This window comes from Homalodisca vitripennis, chromosome 6 (assembly GCF_021130785.1).
Source record: "Homalodisca vitripennis isolate AUS2020 chromosome 6, UT_GWSS_2.1, whole genome shotgun sequence".
NCBI classification, from domain to species: Eukaryota; Metazoa; Arthropoda; class Insecta; order Hemiptera; family Cicadellidae; genus Homalodisca; species Homalodisca vitripennis.
The window spans coordinates 155077893-155092768 of NC_060212.1; the positions used below are offsets into that span (position 1 = coordinate 155077893).

General features: G+C 36.2%; 1 protein-coding gene across 1 annotated transcript; it reads left to right on the forward strand.

The window, feature by feature from the left end:
* The first annotated feature begins 11867 nt into the window (after positions 1 to 11867).
* On the forward strand, positions 11868 to 13259 carry LOC124365609 (uncharacterized transmembrane protein DDB_G0289901-like). The gene has a single exon (XM_046821600.1). The coding sequence runs from the start codon at positions 11868 to 11870 to the stop codon at positions 13257 to 13259; it is 1392 nt and encodes a 463-aa protein (XP_046677556.1).
* Positions 13260 to 14876: the final 1617 nt, after the last annotated feature.

Sequence of the window (14876 nt, forward strand, 5' to 3'; positions counted from 1 at the left end):
GATGTCATCAATACGCAAGTCATTTTATCCCACCATTGGCTTTTTTGCGTAATTTTATTTGGTACTTTTAGTAAAAACAAATTTTTGGTTATGTTTAGCTCAGTTTAATTATTTGAATTTGTTCCCGTATAAAGTTTAACATATTTCTCTATTATTAATTAAATAAATAAATCTCAATTCCAATAACATGTGATTTACTTGCGTCACGGTCATTTGGTTCACCGTCTGCTAATTCCCCGCGAATATTTAAATGTCGTAATTTGACCTGTCACAACTTCTGGCCATTTGATCGATTACTTCGTCTCTGTTGATCAGAGCTGTATAGTGAATTAACAGTAGGCAAGCCCATTTAATCGTTCATTACTCATAGAATTCCTCAGGTAGCTTGAAATTCTATTGAGGTATGAGTATGATCTCTACCCCTGCCATTGACACTGGTAGGCCTAATGTAACAAGAACTGCAATAGAAAGACATTTGCAGTTATTTCTATTTGATTTCTTTTAATTTCGACCAAAAGTCAGTTAAAGAAAAAGGTAAAGTAAAGTAAAGATGTCTTACTTTACAAGGCAAAGTTAGAGCTAAGAAGCCCTCTATTACACTTAAGTTGGGGACTAACGGCTTAAAGGTGACTTCTGAACCACCAACAATGGTCGGGCAGGTGGGCTGTTTGCTAGGACAAGATCGCTCAGCTGTCACCCATTCAAGCAGCAGCCACCCTCGATCTTGTTTGATCTGGTTATCTTTGTTAGTTAGGGATTATTTAAATTTGTTAAAGTTTTATCTTCGATAATTATTTATTTTACTGTCTGTATTTTAAAATAGTTTCGATTGATATATTTTGCTCTACTTTATCTAAAATAAACTGTGTTAAAATGTGTATCGTTTAAACAAACAAAAGTATCAAAACATATTTGTATAGGCCTACTTAGTTTTATAATAATACGAGTGAATAGTTACCTGAAGTAAACAGTTGATAGCAGAGTAGAAGATTTTGTCGCAGGCTAAAAGTTTTGTCTAGAACTGACATGATTTTTTGGGAATTTTATATTCTTTTACTTTTTCCATTTTGTACTTCACACTTTGTACTCTGCCTCGACCCCACAATCAGACCACCAACTATCGCAGAACAGTCTCAGGTTTTCAGTTTGTAAATATTTGTTTGTTTTGCATTATTTGGGAGTAAACAATCTAGAGCTTCAGAATATCGTTTTTACCAGAATTGGTCAACCAAACTTGAATTGAATGAATCGATGCAAGGCATGGATATTGATTGACGATAATATTCCTCAGCAGTATAGCAAGGGAGGCTCTTTTAGTTTGCTTCCCCACTTGTCAGGGAACAACAATTGCGGTTCCAAAATTATCTTGAGGCATCTTGTTCAGCCCTTTCAAATAAGGAAGTGAACTGTTTGAATATCGCTGCTTTCTTCGTTTTCATACAGGTTACGCAAAACCTTCAGTCGTTCAACCATGTTAGCAGCAAAATTAAAGTCAGTCGATATGTCGCTTCCAGGATTTTGGAGGTACTTTGAAAGAGGATGAGAGATTCTAAATATGAATTCACACAATACCATAGTAAATCAAAATCAAATCAATGTATTTATGACATTCTCACAATTTTATATTACATCGCAAACTTTCTAACGTTTGCTAACAATTTTTCAGACACACACACACACACACACAAACTTACATGTTCACTCATTTAGTGAAGTACGCTCTCACAGACCCCAAATCCTATGCCTCTCATATATCAAAACGGCACAACAAGAACTCATTGACATAGTAGAACGCTCTTAATACCAATAAGTGTTTTACAACAAGGAAACTTCCTTTCTCAACAGAAGATAGGAGATTGGCAGCTGATATCATTCTACTAGTAGTAGGCTATACAAATCTTGCAGAGTAACCAATGGTGGCTGGAATAACCTCAACAAATGTATTGATAAATCTTACCTTTCAATGAATCTTGTGTCAGACTGGCGAAGGAAGCATGTTTTTCTTTTAGTTTCAAGATTATCAATATGTATTTTTAGCATATCACCACGTTGAGTATTATTTCTCTTTACATTTGCAACTTAAGTTATAGTTCCCAAACAATTCCTCATGCAAAGAATGTCTAAGGAGCCACTCAAAATAAAAAAATGTTCAATTGAATATTAAATCCTAAAAGAAACATGTGGCTGTTTTGCAGGCCACTCGGCTCACAACTGTCTTCATTTATATCTTCGATTTTCATTCTTGTAAATTATAACTATCTGCAAATCTGATACAGCACTGTGGGAGTTCTTGCTCTCTAATCTCTGTTTGCTATTTCATCTTAATTTCTTGTTTTAGTCTAAGAATAATATCAACTTGTATACACCTAATCAGTGTCATATCCCCTATTAGTACAAAACAGGCAAATACTTCAAATACTCCTTTCAAGCAAATACTTACACCTTTTGTGTGGTGCACTGATTTTTTATTATCAGAGGCTCACTGCACTTGCTTGTTTGTTTAAATTATATTCATGGAGGGAATGGCTTCATAGAATTATGTTATTGCTCGTCCCTCTTGTTCTTCCTTCAGTTACTGTACAATCCGTTCTACAATGATAAATTAATTTTATCATTAATTGAATTTTAAAGCCATATCAAATCGATATCCAGAGTAAAAATAATTGCTTTTAATTTTTTACTGGAGTGATCAACAGCAAAAGTTAGATAATATTATTGGTAATGCTGTTTGTATCCTACTTTTGATGCACTCAAAATTGTGTTTCAATGGGATATATATATTTCATACTTTTCAAATTTTTCTTTCCATGAAAACCTAATATGGATTGTTATGAGAATTTAAAAACTAAATATCGAACATCGCTCCAGGCGTTATTATGAATGACAACAAACAACTTCATTTTTTATATAGATAAAAGAATATAAACAAAGTTTTGTTGTCGGAGCCCTGAGGTCAGAGGGAAAAAGTCCTTCCTTAGTGCACCTCTAGGGCACAAGATAAATCTATGTATCAAATTGCATGTCTCTACCTTTCATGGTTGTTGCTGGGTATAAAGTAATTAATTAGTTAGGACATCTACTAGTACTACTGGCAAAAATTTTCAAAGAACTGTTAAAGTCAATTTTGCTTTTGGATGAGACCAATTGTTCAATGGATTGAAATATATACAAAATAACTGATTTTTGGAGAAACATAACTAAAACATTGTATTTTATTTAACATCAAGGTTTCAAAATATTAAAATCTTGCCATTTACAGTAAGTCCAAATTTTGTTTTTGACACAACTACTTTCATCTCAATATGGGGTTAAAATATAAGATTTGACCAATTCACATAACTGGCTTATATTGAGAACTTTCTTGGGCTTTTATCCTGAAGAGTAGTCACTGATCCTGATTACAAAAAAGGATAGTTTTGGTTCTCTTTTGATACGTCGAGTTTTAATGTATGATTTGAACAATTTCTAACAACACTTTTTAACAACATTGTAGAGTGATATAGAAAACTAGTAGCGTGCTGAGTCATGTTCAAGTATATGACACAGGCTTTAAAAATTTATGTTTTAAACAAAAAACTCATTCAAATATTATGTATCATACATAATTATTTTCAGAAAAACATGCTCTCTAATACAAATAAAAATAAAAATGCATACCATTTTGCATTAAGAACGATTCTTTTTTCTTGAGTGGCAGAGCAAATACTGGTCATTATTTTGTTTAAATTTATCATGTTTAAATGTTTTTTTTAATGCAGTAAAAAATTCCAAAATATGCAAGTTGTTTATTTTATTTTTTATTATTATTTTATTATTATTATTATTATTTTGAATAAAATCAATCATGAACTAAAACTTTTAAAAAAAAAACCACACAGAAAACTATTTAAATAGTAACCATGTTCCTTCGGCTTAAATTCACAAATAATTATATATATATCCATCATAAGTACAATGGATATTTCTTCAAAATAAACAGCAACATTGATTATAAATATGAGTGCATAAAAGATAAGGTCAGTTAACGATGTAAAACATACAATTTTATTCACAAACTCCTGTTTTGTACAAGTTACCAGGTGACTGATTGGCCCAACTTTGATTTCTCTTACTTCTCAGAATTTTCTGATTTAGGACTTACAGTTTTGTCAGTAGGCTACATAGAGGTATTTTTCCTACATTTTATTTTGCAAAGACCCAAAGTTCCAAAGAAATTTCATTCCCATGGTAATGCCATTTTTAATTCTCTTAACAAAGATGGCCAGATCCAAAAATAATTAAATACAAATAATGAGCTAATTAGTACAAATATAAATGCAACAACAATCAAATTAAATATCTAAAAGATTAAGTGAATACATCCAACATAGTGATGCTAACGGTTTAAAGTGGTTTGAGTAAATGACTCAGTCGGAACACTTTTGATGCTAAAAATGTTTTATTAATTTGATTATTCGCAATTAGAAAACTTTCATACTTGTCAAGAAATGATTACATTCTAAGTTTGATTTTTATCTTTTTTATAAACAGTCATGACTAAAAATATTTTCAAAAAGTTTTTTTATTTAAAACTTGAATCCGTGGTGAAAAATATGAGTTCCCATTTAAAAAATGAAAGTGACATTATAGTCTTTAAAACCATATAAATTTATTTGTTGATTTGAAAACTTATTCTCTAATTTTTATTCCTGAGGAAGTATGTCAGTGATGTGGTAACTTGATTAGGTACCCTATATATTTGTCATATTTACTGTCTAATAAGTTTTATGTTACTGTATTACTAACAAAAGTAAATAAGGAAACACAATCAGAAACAACCAAAATAATAATATAATCTGCTACTACACAGTAGTTAACTTAAAATATACGATATCATTAAAATCAATCAAATTAAATAATAATTGGTCAATTAATGCTAAGGTTGTGGCTAGGTTACTATTTAAACATTTTAATTTTGTTTCAGTGTTCTGCTATTTTGCTGTTATGGACGAGCCTTGCAGTACGGTCTGAGCCAATTATTTGTGCTAGACTTGATGAAAATTACAATCAGATCAAACCAAGAACGTTTAACCACTTAGGGAATCGAAGACCATCTTTATCTAATAAAGGAGGGTCATCTTCAGGAAATCTTATCCTACATGACAATAAAGTGACAGGGAACTTTGGATTGATCCATGGTGGGGGAGGTATCCCCAGTGGAGGCTCTGGAATTATTCATGGTGGCCAAGTCAATAAAAAGTTTATTGGGCATGCAAAGAATAGCTCAGTGTCTCAGAGATTAGGGAATTTGCTCCATCATCACTACCACGGTATACCAGCTGGTCATGGAGCATCTGCTGGACAAATTCAACAAAGTGGTAATTTATATGTACAACAAAATTTACAAAATGGTCTTCAAGGAGGGAGTAATACAGCCACAGTAGGCCAAGCTAATTTTGCTGGTGGAGTGACAACAGGAAATGTTATAAGCCAACACCAAGGAGGAGTTAGTGCTGGAACTGGTTTTGGAATAAAAGGTAATAAATTTAACCATGCCCATAACCGTCCTCATCATGTTCATCATCTACACCATCAACAACATGGCGGAGGTCAGCACATCATTCATGGAGGTTACAACACTCAATTTTCTGGATCTGGAGGTGTCGCTGGAGGAGGAGCTATGTCAGGAGTTAACCATTTGCAACATGGAGGGCAGTACCAACATCATCATCATGGACTTGGAAGCTTAGGAGGAGGGCTGGTACACCACCATGGTCATCATGGAGGTTTAGGATTAATCCAAGGCAGTTTTGGAGGAGGTCTACATAATGCAGGAGCTACAACTGCTGAGGTAAATAATTTAGGACAAGCTGGCAACCAACAAACTACTCAAGGTAATTTAGGATTGATTCATAGCAGTCATGCTACTGTTAACAGCTCAATCAATGGTGGAGGTATAGTAAATAATGTTGGACAAACTCAAACACAACAAGGAGGCTTGATTTATGGCGTTCATGGGCAACAGGGGAGTTATTCAACTGGTAGTGGTAGTAGTAACTATCACGGTGGAGCAGGATTACAAGTTGGTCATGGACAATCCCATCATGGAGGAATAGGAATGATACATTTTGGAGCACAAGGAGGACACAGTTCTTCAGTTGGTGGGATTTTTCAGGGGATAGGGCATATTCAAGGCCAGCATGCGGGATCAGGATCAGTCCAAGGTGTTTATGGGAGTCAAACAGGTCAAAATATTTATCAATCAGCTGGGACTGGGAATTCAGGTCAGATTTACACCCAGCATAATCTTCATCAAGGAAGCTTAACTCAAAATGGATTATCAGGTCAGGGACAATTTATTGGATCCAGTAGTGGAAATGGAAACTATCAAACTGCTCAGGGAAGCAATACACAAAATCAATATGGAAATCAAAACGGAGGGCAAGAAAATCAAATTTATGGAAATTATCACCAAACATCTTCCACTGGTAATGTCGGAATCCATGGGATGGGTCAGAACCAATTAGGCAGTTATGGAACCCAAGGTGGTATTTCATCTTCAACTGATAATTCTGAAAATTATTTGACAAATCAAGGAATTTACCAAGGATTTCAGTCTGGAAATTATGAAGGACAAGGAAGTTTGTCACTAGGTTCAAATCAACAAGTACATCCATCAGGACTTTCAAGTCATTATGGCTCAGGTACTGTATGGACGATCCAAGGAGGGGGCAATGGCCAAATATCTAATACGGCAAATGGAAATTACATTGGTACTGGTACTAATAATGTAAATTTTGAAGGTGGTTTAAATATTGGAGGGCAACCTTCAAGTAACGTTAATTTAGAAAACTATCAATCTACATCAGGCAGCTATACAGTACCTACAAGTAATCCCCAAAGTAATTTAGGTCAAGATCAATACAACAATGTGGGGGGGTTCAATGGTCAGTTCAGTATAAACTATGAATCAGGGTCAAACGTTCATGATTTTGGTGGACCTCAACAGGTAGGTAGCATGGAGGATAATATTATGTCAAATAGTCCAGAAAGCTATTCTGAGGGGTACAACATAAATCAAATTCAACATTCCCCATTGGCAGATGAGCCGTTTGATGTTTCAAATGAGGAATCTAGTGCCATAAGTAAACCAAATAGTGCTGAAGCAAATGATGTTCACAAAGAAAATATAGTGAATTTTTCTGGCGATAAAACTACTCACATCAATGGAAATTATGGTTTAAGCTCATCTTTTTCACAGAACTACAATGCTACCAGTTCGGCTGTTGCAGGAAGTGCCGTGCATTATGGAGGGTCAAACTCACAACAGTCTTTTCAGAGTGATGGCTCTAATTCATTATCATCTCAATCGTCTAATTACTACGGAGCATCTGGCAGTGCATTAGCATCTAGTAATAGTTCATATAATAGTATGTCATCAACCAATTCAGAGGGTGGTGGTTCTTTTGGAAATTCACAGTCAAACTATAATACACAATTAGGAGGCCAAAGCAATGGATTGTCAACTGCCCATACCTCAGGAACCTATTCAGCTGGAAGTGGTGGATCAGCAGGAATTAGCAATGAACAACATGTTTCAGCTAATGCAGCTTCAGGTATATCAGCTGGTAGTGGTTCTATTGGAAGTTCACAATCAAACTTCAATTCTCAGTTTGGTGGCCAAAGCCATGGATTATCAAATACTCATTCATCAGGAACCTATTCAACAGGAACTACTGGATCAGCAGGGACTAGCAATGAACAACATGGTTCAGCAAATACAGCTTCTGGTATATCAGCGGGTAGTGGTTCTTTCGGAAGTTCACAATCAAACGTTGATTCTCAGTTTGGTGGCCAAAGTAATGGATTATCCAATACCCATACATCAGGAACCTATTCAACTGGAAGTGGTGGATCAGCAGGGAGTAGCAATGCACAACATGTTTCAGCAAATACAGCTTCTGGTATGTCAGAGGCTAGTGGTTCTTCTGAAAGTTCCCAATCTAACTTTAATACACAGCTGGGTGGTCAAAGCAATGGATTGTCAACCACCCATATATCAGGAACCTATTCAACTGGAGGTGGTGGATCAGCGGGTATTAGCAATAACCAACATGGTTCAACAAATACAGCTTCTAGTATATCAGCCGGTAGTGGTTCTATTGGAAGTTCACAATCAAACTTCAACTCTCAGTTTGGTGGCCAAAGCAATGGATTGTCAACCACCCATACATCAGGAACCTATTCAACTGGAAGTGGTGGATCAGCAGGGATTAGCAATGAACAACATGGTTCAGCTAATACAGCTTCTGGTAGTGGTTCTACTGGAAGTTCTCAATCAAACTTCAATTTTCAGTTTGTTGGCCAAAGCAATGGATTATCCAATACCCATACATCAGGAACCTATTCAACTGGAGGTGGTGGATCAGCAGGAAGTAGCAATGCACATGTTTCAGCAAATACAGCTTCTGGTACATCAGGGGCTAGTGGTTCTTCTGAAAGTTCCCAATCTAACTTTAATACACAGCTGGGTGGTCAAAGCAATGGATTGTCGACCACCCATATATCAGGAACCTATTCAACTGGCGGTGGTGGATCAGCAGGGATTAGCAATGACCAACATGGTTCAACAAATACAGCTTCTGGTATATCAGCCGGTAGTGGTTCTACTGGAAGTTCACAATCAACCTTCAATTCTCAGTTTGGTGGCCAAAGCAATGGATTGTCGACCACCCATACATCAGGAACATATTCAACTGGCGGTGGTGGATCAGCAGGGATTAGCAATGACCAACATGGTTCAACTAATACAGCTTCTGGTATATCAGGCGGTAGTGGTTCTACTGGAAGTTCACAATCAAACTTCAACTCTCAGTTTGGTGGCCAAAGTAATGGATTATCCAATACCCATACATCAGGAACCTATTCATCTGGAGGTGGTGGATCAGGAGGCATTAGCAATGAACAACATGGATCAACAAATACAGCTTCTGGTATATCAGCGGGTAGTGGTTCTACTGGAAGTTCACAATCAACCTTCAATTCTCAGTTTGGTGGTCAAAGCAATGGATTGTCGACCACCCATACATCAGGAACATATTCAACTGGAGGTGGTGGATCAGCAGGGATTAGCAATGAACAACATGGATCAACAAATACAGTTTCTGGTATATCAGCGGGTAGTGGTTCTACTGGAAGTTCACAATCAAACGTTGATTCTCAGTTTGGTGGCCAGAGCAATGGATTGTCGACTACCCATTCATCAGGAACCTATTCAACTGGAGGTGGTGGATCAGGAGGCATTAGCAATGAACAACATGGATCAACAAATACAGCTTCTGGTATATCAGCGGGTAGTGGTTCTACTGGAAGTTCACAATCAACCTTCAATTCTCAGTTTGCTGGCCAAAGCCATGGATTATCAAATACTCATTCATCAGGGACCTATTCAACAGGAAGTACTGGATCAGCAGGGATTAGCAATGAACAACATGGATCAACAAATACAGCTTCTGGTATATCAGTGGGTAGTGGTTCTATTGGAAGTTCACAATCAAACTTAAATTCTCAGTTTGGTGGCCAAAGCCATGGATTATCAAATACTCATTCATCAGGGACCTATTCAACAGAAAGTACTGGATCAGCAGGGATTAGCAATGAACAACATGGTTCAACAAATACAGCTTCTAGTATATCAGCCGGTAGTGGTTCTATTGGAAGTTCACAATCAAACTTCAACTCTCAGTTTGGTGGCCAAAGCAATGGATTGTCGACCACCCATACATCAGGAACCTATTCATCTGGAGGTGGTGGATCAGGAGGCATTAGCAATGAAGAACATGGATCAACAAATACAGCTTCTGGTATATCAGTGGGTAGTGGTTCTATTGGAAGTTCACAATCAAACTTAAATTCTCAGTTTGGTGGCCAAAGCCATGGATTATCAAATACTCATTCATCAGGGACCTATTCAACAGAAAGTACTGGATCAGCAGGGATTAGCAATGAACAACATGGTTCAACAAATACAGCTTCTAGTATATCAGCCGGTAGTGGTTCTATTGGAAGTTCACAATCAAACTTCAACTCTCAGTTTGGTGGCCAAAGCAATGGATTGTCGACCACCCATACATCAGGAACCTATTCAACTGGAGGTGGTGGATCAGCAGGGATTAGCAATGAACAACATGGATCAACAAATACAGCTTCTGGTATATCAGGGGGTAGTGGTTCTTTCGGAAGTTCACAATCAAACTTCAACTCCCAGTTTGGTGGCCAAAGCAATGGATTGTCGACCACCCATACATCAGGAACCTATTCAACTGGAGGTGGTGGATCAGCAGGGATTAGCAATGAACAACATGGATCAACAAATACAGCTTCTGGTATATCAGCGGGTAGTGGTTCTACTGGAAGTTCACAATCAACCTTCAATTCTCAGTTTGCTGGCCAAAGCCATGGATTATCAAATACTCATTCATCAGGGACCTATTCAACAGGAAGTACTGGATCAGCAGGGATTAGCAATGAACAACATGGATCAACAAATACAGCTTCTGGTATATCAGGGGGTAGTGGTTCTTTCGGAAGTTCACAATCAAACTTCAACTCCCAGTTTGGTGGCCAAAGCAATGGATTGTCGACCACCCATACACCAGGAACCTATTCAACTGGAATAGGCGCAAATGTGCCTTCTACAGCAACAGTTCATGGTATTGATGAATCTTCTACTGTCGGCTCTTCCTCTCAAATGTTAAACATAAATGCAAACAAGAATCAGGTCGGTACCGTGACTATGACAACAGTAAATAAGGAGCAATTAATGTCACAGTCATCTCACTTAGGAAGTAATAGTGTAGATGGGGCAACTTACACATCTACAGAGGGTAGTAGCATTGGCAGTCAGTCAGCAATAATATTTAATCCAAATGTATCTGGTCAGTATACATTAACTGCCACATCAAATGCAGTAATAAGTAATGGCTCTAATGATTTTGGAAGTCCTATTTCAACACAAGCAACAAATGCAGGTCCATTCCGATCATACTTTGTCTACAGCACATGTAGATAACAATCAAATCAGTTCAAGCTCAGAGCCAAATTTAAACAGTGGATTTCAGCAAACTTCAAGTACTTCTAGTTTTGGAAGTGGATCACAAAACAGTGGAAGCTATTCATCTAATTTGGGTCAAAGTTCTTCTTTAAGTTCCAGTCTACATGGAAGTCAGAGTTCTAGTTACAGTGAAAACAATTTAAGCAATTCTCAGATTCAAAGTACAAACACAGGACAGCTTGCTGGGTCAGGGTTGTCAGGACATAATCATCAGTCTCAAAGTAATGAGAACCATGGTTCTTCTTCCATTAGCAGTTCAGGAATGGTCTCAGATTTAAGTTCAAGTACATCTGGAACTCATAGCTCTGGCTACATTGAAAGCAGTATGGGCAACTCTCAACTACAGGGGTTTTCAAACAATAAAGAGCACCAATTAATAGTAGGAACGTCAGGAAGTACGCATCAGGCTAGTGGTTCTGGACCAGCAATAGGAAGCTCAGGCCATTTTACTGAATCACATAGCGGTGAAAACCACGGATCTCTTTCCAGTAGTAGTAGCTTGGGACAAAATTCAGCCTCAAGCTCAAGTACATTTATTGCTGCGGGCAGCAGCTACAATGGAAACGAATTGCAGGGGTCTGCAAGCAATAATCAAGAGCATATAGGAACAGGGATATCCGGGAGTACGTTTCAGTTTAGTGGTTCAGAATTAATGACAGGAGGCAGTGGTCATTTTACTGGAGTACAAAATCAAAATTCAAACACTGGTATGACAGGCACCACAAATTTGTTTTCTTCTGGAACTATGCCTAGTTATAACCAATACACTGGTTCAATGTCTTCGGGTCAGGGAGTAAGTGGTAACCAAGCTGTCCAACTAACAAGTAATGGAGCCAACCAACAAGGAGCCCAAGGACATTTGTCAGCATCATATAGTTCTGGAACCATAGGGACAGGTCAGATTTCTAGTATAACTACTTCAGGAGCTTCTGGCTCATCACAAAACAGTCAGTCAGGCTTCACAGGTGGAATGACTTTTGGTAATGTAGACCAGGCAAGTGCTTCAGCTGCTACAGGTGGTTATGGTATAAATCAAGAACAAAACAACCTTGTTAGTTCAACTAATTATGGAAATGTAGGTGTACTAACATCAACAGGTTCGCTGTCTTCAACCAGCAATGGTCAGTTAGCTACGTCCTCCAGCTCTCAGAATACAGGAAATCTCTTCACTTCTAGTTCAAACAATTTCAACCAGTATGGTTCAACGTCAGGAGGAGGTACTCAGATAGGTATCTCAGAAAGCAGTGGTAACCATGGAACATCTATCACACCATCAGGAAACACAGGGATTACTTCAACATTTAGTGGTCAAGGGCAGATATCTGGAAATATAGCAACCAATGTCAATAAGGAAATATCTGGTTCAATTCAAACTTCTGTTTTCAGACATCCTGATCATCATATTATACAATATTCCATTGTGCCTCAGAGTGACACACAGAACATGGGGTATTCAGCTGTAGAAGGTTATGGGAGTGCAACTCTACACCCCGGAAATAACTTCAACTCTCATCTTGTCACTGACAAGAACGGTTTTCATTATCAGTATGTGAATACTGGGGGAACAAATCCAGGAGAAAAAGTATACAGTTATAACACATCACCAGTCACCAATCAAGTAACTCCAAGTGGAATTCCTCCACAACCAACAGATCCTGCTTCTGGGCAGGCCTCCCTATCAGGAGAATCTCAGGGTTATCAAGGAATAAATGGAGCTCTACAAACCAACTTTCAACATTCTAGTGGTGGAAATTTTGAGAGTGGTTTTAAAAAACCATTTAAAGGAAACTTTGGTATTTTGGGAAATCATCGCCATAAACTGAATGCAGGACTTTCTGGCAGTATAACTGGTCATTTAGGAGGTGCGGGAAATCTACAAGGATTCTTAGGTGGAAACAGGGTTGGTGGAATAATAAATGGAGGAGGAAATACTGGAGGTGGAATCAGAGGAGAGCATGGTATCAGTGCAGGATTTCAAGGTGGGATAAATGCCGAACATGTTAATGAAGGCCAATTTCAGGGAACATTTTTAGGAAATCCATCATTAAACGGGCAATACCAGTCTACCACAGGGCTAACTGGGGGAATCAAAGGAAACTTCCAGAAGTATCATACATTATCTGGGTCATTCCAAGGAAATTCTGCGACAAGAGCACCACAAAATTAACTCATATTCTTTTCAAAAGTAATAATAATTAAATAAAACAATGAAACCAAAATACAAGAAAATTGCATTATTTATGTTGATTTTGATTTCAAAGCTAATAATAAAATAATAATAAATAATAATATTTCATATTGGGTTGACTACTATTAGTAAATGACTATCAATTTAAACTATTATTGTAAATAGCTCATATTTTATCCTCAAAAAGATCTGTAAAATCAGTAGAATCATATGTTATTAGTATTGAAGTACAGTTTAAAAAATAATATACATACATGTACTTATTACTATGTATCTTGTTACTTAAATCATTCTTAGATATTATTATTTATCATATTATAAATTAAACAGTTCTCAGAATATGAGAATCAATGTCTTGTAGAACCAAATCACTATCAAAATGTGTTATTTTATTTAAGTACCAATCAAAAAATGGCTTTGTTAATAAATACGATGTCTACATTTATTCCATAGAAATAACTAAATTCCATAGTAGAACTGCTCCATTATTAAACCAGTTATAATAACTCTGTGTGATTAGAACCACATTCTAAGTCATGGATGAATGTAGGGAGTCCATTTTGGGAGTGCAAGTGAAAAGGAGGAGGTAGTCCTAAAATTTTGGAATATATCTTAGATCAAAAGGGCTTCAGAAGATCTTCACCATAAGAATATTTTAATTACTTCCATTTTGTTTTCTTTTTAAATTACTATTTAATTTTTGGGATAACAATTCACTTATGTTCTTCCTGAAGTACATTCATCTATTGGATAAAAACCTAAAATAAAATAACCTGTATTAGCATGTAAGAACTACAGACCCTTTTTTCTAGAGAACACAATTTGTAGTCTCCAAGCTTTTCTCCATTATCTCAAAACTTTAGTGATACATTTCTTATTTCTTGAATTGATACAACTTGTAGTACAGTAACCTAAATAACACATTTTTTAATAGAGAATATTTTGCATGCATTGTTTTCTTCCAACTCCGGGTCTCCGGGTTTCTTGCAAGTCCAACCATATATTTAATGTTGCTAGTAAAGAAGTCTACTGTCTCTTGTTGGTTTTTAGTGCAATCAAACAATAACTGCAGAAGTTGAGGATTTTAAAATTTTAATAATACAAGTGTAAAAGTTGAATAAAATAATTTTTTATGTAAACTACTAGATATAAGTAATTATTTTGTACATTTAAGTCTGTGCCATTTTATTGTATTAAATTAATATATCATATTGATTAAATATTTTTTATTTTTTAAACATGCCATTTTTTAATTTATCCCATTTATATTTAACTATGAATTTTACTGTGAATTTACTTTATATCTAATCAGGTAAAAGAATAAATGGTAAAATTATATACATTTTAAATAAATTATTTTTTATATACATTTTATAAATTATATAAAATAACTTTAATATTTTTTTTTATATTGTATGAATAAAAATTTTACATTTAAAATCGCATATGGTTACTCAATTTGTTTATAATGTAATGCATTCTGTTATTTTCTTGTTGCCATAATGATGACACATAACAATGTAAAAATATTTGCTAATGCACAGCCAAATCCTATGAAGTTGAACCCAGGTTGCCTATATACAAATGAAGCTTCAT

Coding starts and splice junctions, on each gene's coding strand:
- LOC124365609 (XM_046821600.1), top strand. CDS start 11,868: ATGTCTTCGGGTCAGGGAGTAAGTGGTAACCAAGCTGTCCAACTAACA.